The sequence below is a fragment of the Sinohyriopsis cumingii genome, chromosome 17 (genome assembly GCF_028554795.1).
Source record: "Sinohyriopsis cumingii isolate HCF-2022 chromosome 17, ASM2855479v2, whole genome shotgun sequence".
NCBI lineage: Eukaryota > Metazoa > Mollusca > Bivalvia > Unionida > Unionidae > Sinohyriopsis > Sinohyriopsis cumingii.
Window position 1 is genome coordinate 429318 of NC_142977.1, and position 14062 is coordinate 443379.

The window sequence follows — 14062 nt, forward strand, 5'->3', positions numbered from 1 at the left end:
ACAGTTCTCGAAATTTTCCACAGCATCGCCGTAAAATGTCCACGTCGGAACGACAATACTTTAGCATTTCTTCCTGAAAGTCGAAAGGGTCCGAGGCGTGAGCCTGGTACCAAGCGTAGAAAGCTTCTCGTTGTTCGGTACGCATGTTGTCGGGGTCGTAATAGTGAGCCTCAGGTAAATGGGGTAGAACGGCGTGTTGATAGGCTTCCGTATTGAAAAAGTGTGGAAAGTACCCTTTAGCCATTTCTGTCATTCCAAACGTTTTAGGCATTCGACTCAAAGGCATGGCCAAGTAACTCATCGAATCTTTAAACTGCACTTGTCCCACTTGCATGAAAATGATTTTGGCTCCGTTCAAAGTGACTTTAGGACGTTCGGTGCCATGTTCCATATAGTACCTCAAAAGAAACTCTCCATCGTATCCGGAGAAATTGTGAGCCATCACCGTGGCATGACGATGACAATCTCCGTAACGTTCGATGTCCTCTTGGCTCCACGTCTTGTCGATGGGGTCTAAGACCCATTGGGCAAAATCGGCTAACGTGTTCGGTCCCCGAAAGATTTTTTCACGCCCTCCGGGAATCTTGCTGCAGCGAGGGCAATGACTGAAAATAGGTTCTTGAATGCACTTCTCGCACGCTCGATGAGCCACGCAGAAATTAGGAACGTGAATGCCGGTCTCTTGCATGCATTCGAAATCGAAAAAGATGAAATTGCCTTTCTTCTTGTGATCGTCCTCTTTCTCTGGTGGGGGTTGGTATTTTTGGTGTTCCAAGTCCACGATGTGATGACAAATGGGACATTTTTTTCTCCTGAACATACGTGTGCCTTGGCATTATTGGTACGTAGGCCTTGTCCACACGTAGGGCACAATCTCAGCAGTTGACAAGCACATTTCTGCTGTGAACCTTGCGTCTTGAGATGTTGTTTTTAACAGGCAGGGCTGACAAACGTACGCAGACAAGCAGGACAATGTACTCTTTCTTGTCGTTAGCTCAGATCGGGTGGAGAGGCCAAACATCCTGAGCATTTCAATCCGCAATGTTTGTGTTGCTCTCGATTGTTATAGCCATAGTCACATTTCTCACAGTAATAACTGTATCCCAGGAATGTAGTGATACTGGTAATGGTATCGAAATTGTCATTGTGATAATAGACATGAATGTATTTTCCGTCCTTAAAGTCTTTCCCTCGAAACAACAGAGGTCTGCGCACTTCTTGAGGGTGCACTTTCAAGGTGTAGCGTGGAGCTAGAACATCTTGCAATTTTTGCATCTCAGGAATGCCACAGGGTGTGTCTTTGGGCAAGTCGGCTTGTTGTAACAGGAGTTCTGCTTCGTTTCGTTGTTTGGCTCGGTCCGATTGTCGAATAGTTTTCCAGGCTCTTTTCCATTCTGTCGTGTCGTTCTTGTTGGCATAGGTTCGTCCCACCACGATGGCTCGGGCTAAACACATCTGGTCTTGTGAATTGTGAATTTGGACGAGACTCGTTTTGGTGCTGCGAAGGTCGTTCACCAATAACACCTTATTGCGTTGTCCGGTCCCTTGAGGAGGAGAGACGTGGGTCATGTCCAGTGTGGCTTTTCCATCGGTGATGTCAAACTCGTCATTGGATTGTTGCACGTGTTGAATCTTGTCCATGACTTTGGAAGCAGTTAGTTCTGCGGGTCTGCTAAACTCGATCCAAACAGGGGATTTCAAACCGTCGTGTTGTATGGAAAGTCTCAAGCGATCGTCTTCTTTGGGTTGACATTGTCGCTTGAGTGCGGTGAGCAAAGAATCCCACGCCCCGGTGATGAACCCTTCTGCTTTCTCTAACGGTACTTCGGACTTGAAATCTTTAAACTTCACTGTGTATTTGTAAGCCGTGGTTCTAAATTTTCTAGATGAGCGCTTTTCCGTCTCTCGAATGGAATAGTACTTTTCAGGGTTGACTAAGGGTGGCGAACTTTATTTAGAGGGTTCGGATTCTGGTTCACTCATGTCCTCTTCAAAATCACTGGCATGAATTTGTGCCAAGACTTCAGCCCTGGTACGAGGCGATAGATCACGTTTCTGCCTCTTACTTTCTTCTTCTTTCTTCTCGAATGAATAGGATCGTTTCATCTTGAGTGAAAAACGTCAAATGACTCAAGTTTAAATACCATGGGCTAATTTATAGTCATGGCAGACCAGCGTATATAAAAGGGTGTGTGTCTTGTCCTTTCACTATTCATTTCACTCTCTAACCGAGCACAACGATGGAAGAGACTAGCCAAATCGAACGTTTCATCAGAGCTTTGCGAGGGGTCATTAGAAAATTCTCTTCAGACCAGCCCACGGACTACTCTCCTTCCTTTCGAGATAAAAGTCAAGATACTTGCTATATCTGTCAGAAGAAAGGGCATTGGTCTTCAGAGTGTCCAGACCATCAACAAAGAAAAAAAAGGGGCTAGAAGAGACAAAAGTCAAGATACCTGTTATTATTGTCAAGAAAAAGGACATTGGTCTCCAGATTGCCAAAAAAAAAAACAAAAGGAGTCAGAAGAAGAGTGGGATTCTTCAGAGGAAGAAGAGAGGGATTTTTCAGAGGAAGAAGAGGAAGAAAGAAGACAATTCTATTTACAAGAGGCAAAGAAAAAGAAACAGGAGAAGAAAAGAAGAAGGGAAGAAAGTGAGGAGGAAGAGGAGGAAAAGACTGTGACGGTGAAGAAATTGCAAAAACAGAGAGAGTAAAAAAAGAAACAGAAGAAGTGAATGTACTTTCTAAAGTGTTCTGTTGTGAATTGTGAATTGGATTGTAACTATTGAGAAAAGAATATATTAATTATATAAGGTAAGTGTCTTTGAGTTTTGATTTTAAAATAAGAAGCTACACTCACGCACTCATATACACGTACTATAGGGGTAAAATGGTTTTTTTTTTTGAGTTATTGGCAATTGAAAGTGTATCTCTTTTCGAGAGACGTGGGTGGCCCTGAAAAGGGCCTTTTTTTGGTGAAGGGGTGAGTTTAAGCAATCAACATTAACTGCCTTAAGCCTTTGCCACGGCCAAGGCCTACTTCTGGACTGCGTAATGTTGATGATGATTTAGTTGAAATCACTAAGGGTGGTACGACAGGCTTAGTCACAGGGTTGACGTGTTTAGCTCGGGAAGGTCGTATTCTCTTCGGTCGTGATAAAGAAGTCTGATACATTTGTTTCAGACTTCTTAACTCCGCTAAAATGTCTAACAGTACCGTGACCGTTTGATTTTCACCCTCTTGTTTCTTTGCTGCTACTTATTCTTGTTGTTGTTTTTTTTTTCTTACCTCTTCTTCTTGCTGCTGTTGCTGTAGGAGAAAAGCTTGTTCCGCTTCCTTTTGTCGTTGCATAAATTTCTCCAATTCTTCTTTCTGTCTCTGTCTAAAATTCTCCACTTGCGGTAATGAAGAAGGTGACGAAGGTTCCGGAACAAATTCTTGCGAGGTAAGAAAATCCACAAAATCCCAATTTACCTCTTCTGAAAGTAAGTCCGGGTTCCCTTGGGCACTCTCCACTGCTGGTGCACCCCAATGGATCGTTTTCTGAGTTTCCGTCATGTTGAATCACTGTCGCATAGATTGACTGCACACAGGCGCTAGCAAATCTATATAGACCACGTGACGTCACAGACTGCACTCTTCGGATTGGATGCGGGCTGACTGAATTTTGTAACGCGTGTTTGGATTGGTGAATGAACTCAATCCGTTTCAATCCTTCCTCTACCTATAAATAAGCGCAGTTCACTGCATTGATTCACCTGTTCTCGTCGCCTCAAGATGTGGACCACAGTTGAATCATCCACCCTTGTGTCTTCAATGATGTTTAGGACGGACATGCTTATGTATGTCCGATCCAAGTGGACCGTTGTCCACAGGACAGATACCAGTCTGTGGATACGTAGGATCTACGTAGAAAGACAAGGATGCCTCAAAAGAGTGCTGCTTTACGGTCCTACAGTGAGGCGCAGCCTAAGGACAAGAAGAAGACCAATGCGGTGCCCCTTATTTTAATGGATACATTAACATAAACCCAAAGGCCACAGAATGACTTTCCATTGCCTACCCTTTTTTTTCTTTAAAAAATAGGGTCCCAACCTTATTCCATTTCCCCTTGAGGCTCAACAGGCCCAAACGTCTTTTTCATCCAATGTTAAATTCCCTTGAGGCTAAACAGGCCCAGGGTTTTTTGCCGATGTTAAATTTCCATTGAGGCTAAACAGGCCCAGGGTGGTTAATGTTAAATTTCCATTGAGGCTAAACAGGCCCGGGGGGGGGGTCTGTAATGCTAATTCCCGTTGAGGCTAAACTAACCCACTATACTACTCATATGCATACCTCTTCAAACATATCAACTAATTTAAAAATTTGCAGGCGTTCACTTATCAAATGCTTTCAACGGACTGCATACATGAATGCCATTCGTCACACGGTCCTTTCGAGAGGATGTACATGATAGTTCTCCTTTTTAAATGTAATATATCTGCAAAGAATATTTATTTCGCTGCATATTTTCATCCAAATATGATTTAAAACTACATTTTAGTATATCTATATGCATTAATTTACTTATACCATTACAAGTTTAATCTAGGGATTTCAAAGGGTTTATATCACTTTATTAACAAAATGAAAAGGCATGGTCCACCATCATAAAATCGTCTGAATATTGTCGTACACAACAAATGGGATTTGTAAATTCCATATGAAATTTCTGCACCAGATGTTATGAATCGGGCATTGACCATATTAGAGGATGGGATGTTGAGGGTAATAACAGATTATGCAGGAGACCAAGATTTGGAAGAAATGCCAACCGCAACCCCTGCCCATACAATAAGTACAAGAATTAAATGTGGCATAAGTAGGTTGACGTTTTAATTGTAAATTAGGCTTCAGAGAATTTTAAAGATGATGTTCTCACAGTTGGAACCAATGAGCGGCAATACATTTGGTCCAGTATTTTCCAAACATTCTGAGCGAGAAACAAGGTAACGCTGAGGGTCCCAAAAGGTTGACAGTCTCTGACTTTAATAGGAAAATAGGGGTGATAGAATTTTCATGATTTTCTGACCTTAATTCATCACTTAGACTACTCTATTTCACCGACCTTAATGTGCTTTCTGTCTCTGATTATGTGTGCTTCATGTCTCATTATGTATTTTTGAACTTGAGTTTGAGGTTTTTACTCATAACGTTTTGAGAATACAGGACCAGAGGTTCTGTCGCAATATTAGTACTATAAACCTCTTCTGAATAATATCGACCCACAGCTTTGAAGCACGGTATAAAAAAGTAACACACGTCAATGCCCTCCACTCATTTCTTCCATATTAATTATATGCATGACATAGCGTTCAGTAAACATTCGATTTGATGTCTGAAACTAACATTTGTCTTGTTGCATCCACAGGTCGGGGAAATGTCACTGTCAGCGCCGAGTTCAATTTTAATTATGACCCAGAGGCCGCTTTTGTCGTTCTCAGTCAACTGCACGCACCAATCACCATAGTAACATGGGAATTATCGACTAGCCACAGTCTGCCAAAGGTCATGAAATGTTGGAAAACAAAAGTTTCTCATTTTATTATCGATTGATGTTGATAATAACTTCGCAAACAACCACTCTTTTATATAACCAAGCCCCCTGGAACTATTTACCGAACGTTTTATTTAGTGTATGATAATGATGTAATTGATTCAACCAGACGACGATTTTCTTTTAACATTTGTATCATCCGATATGAATGCAGATATTGTACAATAAACAAGTACCCATGGGTAAATTGCAGACCTCACTGGCATCCGATGAGAGGTTTGCCAAACTAATGTAAGAAATTGATCACCCAGAACATTTAGAAGAAATGTTGCTGATATTCATCCAAAAAAACGCCAGTACTGTTGGAAATCAATCTGTAGACAATTTTGTTATATTAAATTTGATTTATAGTGTTTTCTAATTTTCCTTTTCTCTTCTCTGCTCAGTTATTTTTCAGAACGTGCACACGAAGAGCTTGCCTTTCATGAATTATGCCAGACCTAACACAGGTTTTGACAGAATAGGCAACATAGCATAGCATTATTAGTAACATCTCGTGGTTTAATGTTAAAAATTAATTTATTTGAATATTTTGAAAGGTTTTACTAATTGTTAATGCTTTATTCATAATACTATAAACACATTAAATCAATATAACAATAATAAAATTGATGACAGTTAAGTAAAACATCCAGGTAAAGTATCAAAAACCCTGTCTAAAACAATGAACCATATAATAGGAATGAAAGGTTTCGTTTACTAAAGGCCAACAGTTTTTGTTTGTTTTGTTGTTGTTGTTTTGTTTTGTTTTTTTGTTGGGTTGACGGCACTTTTAAAACATTAATGCCCACAGCATGCCGAAGAAATGGGAGATAAGTGCATTTCCCATGAACTGAGTCGGTCAAAGCGGAAAAAACAATAGTCCTCAATAACAAGTACTGTGCAGGCTTTACGCTTGACCTGGAAGAAGCCAATATTGCTTTGCACACGGTTTTTAGTGTCTCTTTAAAGGCCATGTGTTCCATATATATTTGCACGTCTTTACCTTGGTAGTGTATATTAATAGTTGATTGAAATATTCTTCATTTCCACAGTAAACAAAGAAAGGATCAAAGCTAATTGATGTTCGGTAATTGATTCTGCAGGGGGTCAAAAAATGTTCTTGTTTCAACACATCCGGGTATTATTTAGGAAATTATCATTTAAACTAAGGTGAATGACCCTACCGTTATCTTATAACGTTAACTCGATCAGACCGGTTTATATATTAAAACATGTCTATGACAAATATTGCTGAAATCGTATGTTTGATGTTTTGAATAGATACGCGTTTAGTAAACCAACAGGCATAACTTTGCTGCTCAAAGTACTAAAGAAAGGAGAAAATTACGAATAAGGCTGAGTGTGTCACTTTCAGAAATAATCTTTCTTATGAAAAAATCAACCAACAATGGCACATGACGTAATTAAAGAATCGACAATTTTGTACTTCAGTATTTCTCTATCTCTCATAAATGAAATAAATATGTATAGACTGGTTATAATTGATTTATATGAATTCAAAATGTACGCAAATTGTGAAAGAGATAGCATATATGTACGTGTATTCTTTAAAAACTGGTATTGATTACAAATATCAGTTAATACATGATTACTTTGCTACATTTCTTAGTAATACAATATTTCATATTTTCCATATTTTATATTTACCATTTGTGAACGATTAGATAAAACACAAATTACACTGCAATAAATTCTTATTCATCATCATTTAGTTATGTATAAACTAAATTTGTAAGACATGCAACCAATTAGAAAGCTCGATACATTCGCATGTTTGTATGAATTAGAGATATTATATGAATTAGTGATATTAGCTGCCTTACTACACACAACATGGTCCGATATATATGAACTGGAGATATTAGCAGCCTTAGTACACATAACATGGTCCGATTTGTATGAATTGGCGATATTAGCTACTTTAATGTGCACAGCATTATCCGATGTGTATGAATTATATATATATATATATATATATATATATATATATATATATATATATTAGCTACCTTAATGTGCGCAACATGGTCCGATGTGCATGAATTAGATGTATTAGCTACTTAATGTGCGCAATATGGTCCCATGTGCATGAATTAGATATATTAGCTACCTTAATGTGCGCAACATGGTCCGATGTGTATGAATTAGATATATTAGCTACCATGCAACACACAATATGATCCGACGTGCATGAATTAGAGATACCAGCTGCCTTACTACGCTCAATATTGCCCGATGTGTATGGATCTTAAATGTAAACATCCTCATTTGTCTTTCTGTGTGTTAAGGGTGCCAAACAAGAGGTCTGGAGTTCAAAAGTTGTAATGGCATCCGAATTTGTTATTTTTTAAAAATACTTATTTGCATTTTTAGTCTAAAATAATATCTTAATCCTGCTCATCCCAACTTGTTTATTTATATTTTTTACTTATGCTTAATCCAATCCTAGTACGGGCAATGATGCTAGCTTGCGGTATATGCAATCTTAAAATGCACAACATGCTCTGATTCATTTGCTGTATTTTTTTTTTCAAATACCATTTTATATTTTAGGAAGTTTACAACAAGCTGAGGAGCGTGAAAACGAAGAAAGCAGAGTTTCTAAAAAGAATTGAGGCCCACTCGCTTGAGTTCAATAAACAAAACGACGATGACACCTTTAACGCGTGTGACGCAATTGCAATGGCAGCAGCTTTAGACAATAGCATTATTACCACGGCTACAAGGGTCTATGCTACAGTAGAAGTCAAAGGTCAATACACGAGCGGGCAAATGCTCGTGGACTGGAAGGGACAACTGAAGAAGGAACATAATGTTACTTTAATAACCGGTATTGACGATTCAAAATTGCTGCAGATGATGTACAAGACAGAGGATGAATAGTTATCTCCTCTAGCAGGGTTAATACTCCAAAAAAATAAGGGACTCGTTATAGTGGCGGCTCTTTGAGGAAGAGTACTATGTAATTACATGTGTACCTTGATTAATTAGTCAGATCTTTGTTCGTTTCAAAACACCGGTCTTTGTAAAGCTATTTCTAACCGGTTAAGCTTAAAAATTTTCAGCATGAATGATACGATAAACTTTCAGAACTTTGGTACCATTTTCACATCATGACTTTTCCTATGAATTGGTGTCACAAGTAATTGCACATTTTACAAGTAGTTACATACGTTTTCACGTAATTAATATGTTACAAGTATTTACATACTTGGCTAACTTTGCGAAATATTAAGGGTTTGTTATAACAGGGTAATTTTGTCCTTCAGATTTTAGAACGTTACTGATAGGCTTACCTAAGCTTCATTGAAGCATCACATGTACAACTTAATTTGCGACAGTAATACGACCATCAACGGCCTCAAATCGTCCAATACAATGCTGTTACTTCCTAACTTGTACAGTATTAGCAGTTTACAACTTCAGTAGCATTCTTTTGATCAAAATAAACGTAATTAACATAAACATTTTTCGAGTCATATTAAATGCAACTGAATATTGTCATTGTCATACTTCAACCAGCTCCTATGTGTTGGCGGTATTATTACTCTGTGTCGCTGTCAATTTCAATCTTCACCAATATTAGTTCGTGTGAACATTTGCGATTTTCTTCCGTGTCTACAGTCTGACCAGAAGATGATTTGGTATATCCTTACCTTTATAAATATCCTATCCTGGCAACGCAGTTATTTCCGACCCTAACCCATCCCAGTTGTTTTCCAATATGTGATTTGTTACAGCACATTTTAAGATATACCTAAACGTTTTAAAATGTTAAAAAGGTACAAGAAGTAAGTAAACATTCCCGATCTTGAAACAGTTTTATTTTGTTGTCTTTTATATAAATATTTCAATAGAAATTAAATTACATAGCAAAATAAGACGTATGTGTTCTTATTATATGATCTGTTTTATGTCAATCATATTGGACTAGTCCTTTCGCAAAGTGACTATATTGTCAATCATATTGGACTAGTCGTTTCGCAAAGTAACTATATTGTCAATCATATTGGACTAGTCCTTTCGCAAAGTGACTATTAATCTATTAGACGATTTGCCATGTTGAGAAAGTATTTATATTTCATATGTACTGCTAACATATAGTCGTTTTGTAGTCTTGGTTTGATTGCAACATGTTATCTTAACAGCCGTTTTGCAGCCTTGAATTACAAATTTGTAACTTAACAGCTACTGTCTAGCTTTGGTTTAGTTAGAAAATGTTATCTCATGAGTCATTTTCTAGCCTTAGTTTAGTTACAAAATGTTATCCAGCCGTTTTGGTTCAGTTACGAAATTTTACCTTAACCGCCGTTGGTAGCCTTCAGACCCGGCCCTAAGGCAAGGCTAACGAGGCAACTGCCTTGGGCCCCGCGCTTTCAGTGGACCCGCGATGCCGACGGAAATCAACTCCGCACTGCATTTTTTTTTCGCTTGGGGCTCCGCTCATCGCTTGCTGCCTTGTCTCCAGCACATCCTATGGGCGTTTCTGATAGCCTTGATTTAATTGCAAAATGTTATCTTAACAGCCGTTTAGTATCCTTGGTGTAATTAAAAAAAATGTGGTCTGTATATATAAAAAACATCAAATGTCCTCACTGGGAGAGACCAGGTTTTCCGCATCAACGAATAATCCAGGCCATTTCGCAGTGACGATTGTCTTAATTATGTGATATTGAGACTGTTTCCAAACAGTCTACAACTACCATCAATTTTTAATATAGAGCATTTGAAATCAAAGTTGCCACTAGGTTTATTGTTAAGTTTAGATGTTGACAAAAAATTTGTTTCGTTATATGTATCATTCAAATTCATAGTATTGACTGTACCTATACACGTATGAACGCACACATGTTTGACTACACCTATACATGTATGAACGCACAGATGAGTGTAAATGAACTCGTCCCCAAATTAGTTTTGCGATGACAGAGACATGACTTTGTGCAGAAAACCAAAATTTGGCCAAAAAAATAAAGTTTGAAGACATAGTTGAATTAATTCGCCTAAAATATAACTGAATTAACTTTCCTAAGCTACGTTCGTGATTTGGTTCTATTTTAACCTGAACTTATTGGACAAATATGTTTTATGTTGCGTGTTTAGGCTCGAATAAACAGTAACACTAGAAAGAGTAAAAACAACAAGCTTTCAAAAAATATAATAATTTATTTCCCTGGGAAAATGCTGTAAAAAAAAATAATACGAATTTACGGTTTTAAGAATCAATTCCAAACAGTCTTAATAATAAAATGTTCTAATTATTTCAAGTTCGAGTCCCGACGAAGAATCCAAGGTTGAAGACGATGATGTATGATGTAACATGTAGTGTGTTGAAGTCTACAGTTCCTTGTAGAAACAAGAAATATCACCCCGGTTTTGGTAAAACCGAATACATTTTTGTAAGAGATGTCTTTTTTTCAAGAATTTCGTATGAGCACACGTATATCTCTATCAAAAAAAAGAATAATTCCTTTTGAAAACGAATAATTTGAAATAACTCCAAACGACACAACACTTTCCAGAGTAAAAGCCTAACTGAGAATAATTCTCCAAAACAAAGGTTATATCGTATCTAAAACGCAGTTTCGAACATCCCCAAGTTGTGAAATCGAAAGGGGGGTCACGTGATCGTGTTTATTTCACGTACGCCTAATATGACTGTGACGAAAACCAATCATTTTACTCTAAGAAATGAAAGGAAACAAAGTGTTTACATCTTAGGTCACGTAGTCCCATCATGACCTCGACAACAACCAATCATTTTAAAATTAAAATAAAACTTATTTACGTGACTATTACAAATTTTATATCAAGGGACAATGGGAAAAATACACTACAGTAGAGATAATACAGACAGATAACACAGACAAGAGACTAACACTTATACAACATGAAACAAAAATAAATTTGTGGGGAGGCAAGAAAGCAATTTCTTTTCGAAGCATATGAAGGGCCCTGAAAAGAGCCTTTGGGTTTATGTTAACATCATTGCGTTAACACAGAGGGCATGGCATTGGTCTTCTTCTTTTCCTCAAACTTTGTCTCACTTCTGGTCTGTAGATCTCTCTTTAAACAGCCTTGTCTCTCCACATAAATTCTTCTTTTCCGAACGCTTGTATCAGTCATCCTGACAATGGTCCACGATGACCTGACATACATGGGTAAGTCCGTACGGAACGGCACTGGCAATACGATAATAGAGGATTCTACGTCGGTCCACATCTTTGTGACGAGAACAGGTGAAGGAATGCAGCGAACTGGGGTTATTTATAGGGAAAGGGAGGATCGAAACGGACTGAGTTTGTTGACCAATCCAAACACGCGTTACAAAATTCGGTCACCACACGGAGTCATTTGTCCAACCCGAAAAGAGCAGTCTGGGACGTCACATCCCCTATATAGAGGCGCTAGCATCTGTGCGCAGTCAGTCCATGCGACACCGTTTTCAATCATGACGGAAACTAAGAAGACGATGATTTGGGGTGCACAGATCGTGGAGACGAGAAGCTATGAAATAGCAGCGACTACCCAAGTCAACACGGACTTATTTCCAGAAGAGGCTAATTTTAATTGGGATTTTGTGGATTTTCTTACCTCGCAAGAATTTGTTCCGGTACCAGTACCTTTACCAGTACCTTCTCCTTCTTTACCACTCACTGATCATTTCAAAGAGAGACAGAAAAAAGAATTGGAGAAATTTATACAGCAGCTAAAGGAAGCAGAACAAGCTTTTCTTCTTCAACAACAGCGGGAAGAAGAGGTAAGAAGGAAACGACAGGAAGAAGAAGCAGCTAAGAAACAAGGTAGTGAAAATCAAACGGTCAAGGTACTTTTATACCTTTTAGCAGAGTTAAGAAGTCTGAAACAAATGTATCAGACTGCTTTATTACGACCGAAGAGAATAAGACATTCCCGAGCTAAACAACCCACACCTGTGACTACGCCTGTCGTACCACCCCAGTGATTTCTACCCAATCATCATCGACAAGAGGCAAACCAGAAGTAGGCCTTGGTCGTGGCAAAGGCTTTAGGCAGTTGAAGTTGATTTAAACAAACAAATACCCAAAGGCCCTTTTCAGGGCCACCCATTTCTCTCTAAAAGAGATAGTATTTCAATTGCCAACATCAATTAAACTCTCAACAACAAAAAAAACAACCTTTTTCACCCCTATTGCATTTGTGAATGTATGAGTGCGTGAGTGTAATTTCTTATTCTAAATATCAGAACAAAGAGACACTTATGTTTTATGCCTGGTCTATTCTGGTCCAACTTTTACAATTCAATTCATAGCACAACATAACACTTTAAAATGTTCATAAGCTTCTTTTGTGTCTGTCTGCACTTTCTGTTTTTTAAATTTCTTCACTTTCACAGGTGATTCCTCCACTTCTACCTCACTTACTCCACGTCTTATTTTCTTCTATTGTTTCTCTTTCTACACGTGTCTGGGTCCGTCCTTGAGGAAGGTACCTCTTCTTCTTTCTGTATATAACCCCTCTCTTCTTCTTCTTCTTGCTCCTGTTGTTTCTTATGGCAATCTGAAGACCAATGTCATTTTCCTTGACAATGATAACAGGTATCTTGACTTTGACACCTCGCAAAGCTCTGATCAAAAGTTCGATCTGTGTAGGCTCTTCCATCGTTCTGCTCGGTTTGAGAGTGAAATGAATAGCAAGACACACACCCTTTATATAAAGTAACCCATGGTGTTTAAGATGCAGTCATTTTGACTTTTTGCAGTCAAGATGAAACAATCGCATCAATTCGTAAAGAAAGGAGAAGAAAGTAAGAGGCAGAAGCGTGATGTATCACCTCGAACAATAGCAGAAGTCGTGGCACAAATTCATGCCAGTGATTTTTAAGATGACATGAGTGAACCAGAATCCAGACCCAGCGATTCTACACCTAACCAAAGTTCACCACCATTAGTAAGCCCAGAAAAGTACAATCACATTCGAGAGACGGAAGAGCGCTCCTCTAATTTAGAACGACAGCTTACACCTACGCGGTGAAGTTTAAAGATTTCAAGTCCGATGTACCGTTGGAGAAAGCAGAAGGGTTCATCACCGATGTGTGGGATTCTTTGTTAACCACACTGAAACATCAATGTCAAGCCAAAGAAGACGATCGCTTGAGACTTTCCATTCATCACGACAGCTTGAAATCCCCTCTTTGGATCGAGTTTAGCAGCCCAGCAGAACTGACACCTTCCAAAGTCATCGACAAGATTCAACATGTGCAACAATCCAATGATCAGTTTCACATCACCGATGGTAAAGCGACACTGTCCATGACCCACGTGTCTCTTCCCCTATGGACTGGGAGCAAAAGGTCTAATTGGCGGACGACCGTGGCAGCACCAAAACAAGTCTCGTCCGAATTAACAACCATCAAGACCAAATGTGTTTAGCCAGGGCTATCGTGGTGGGACGAACCTATGCCACCAAGAACAACATGGTA

The 14062-nt window shown here is 38.7% G+C and overlaps 1 protein-coding gene across 1 annotated transcript in view; it reads left to right on the forward strand.

Moving 5' to 3' along the window:
• The window catches only part of LOC149777627 (nucleoside hydrolase-like), an 85781-nt gene extending 76363 nt beyond the window's left edge, over positions 1–9418 (forward strand). Inside the window, exons 5-6 of the mRNA XM_089938684.1 lie at positions 5413–5549; positions 8155–9418. Of these exons, the coding sequence (XP_089794810.1) occupies positions 5413–5549; positions 8155–8484 (467 nt within the window). The 3' untranslated portion in view covers positions 8485–9418. The remainder of the gene's footprint in view (positions 1–5412; positions 5550–8154) is intronic.
• Positions 9419–14062: the final 4644 nt, after the last annotated feature.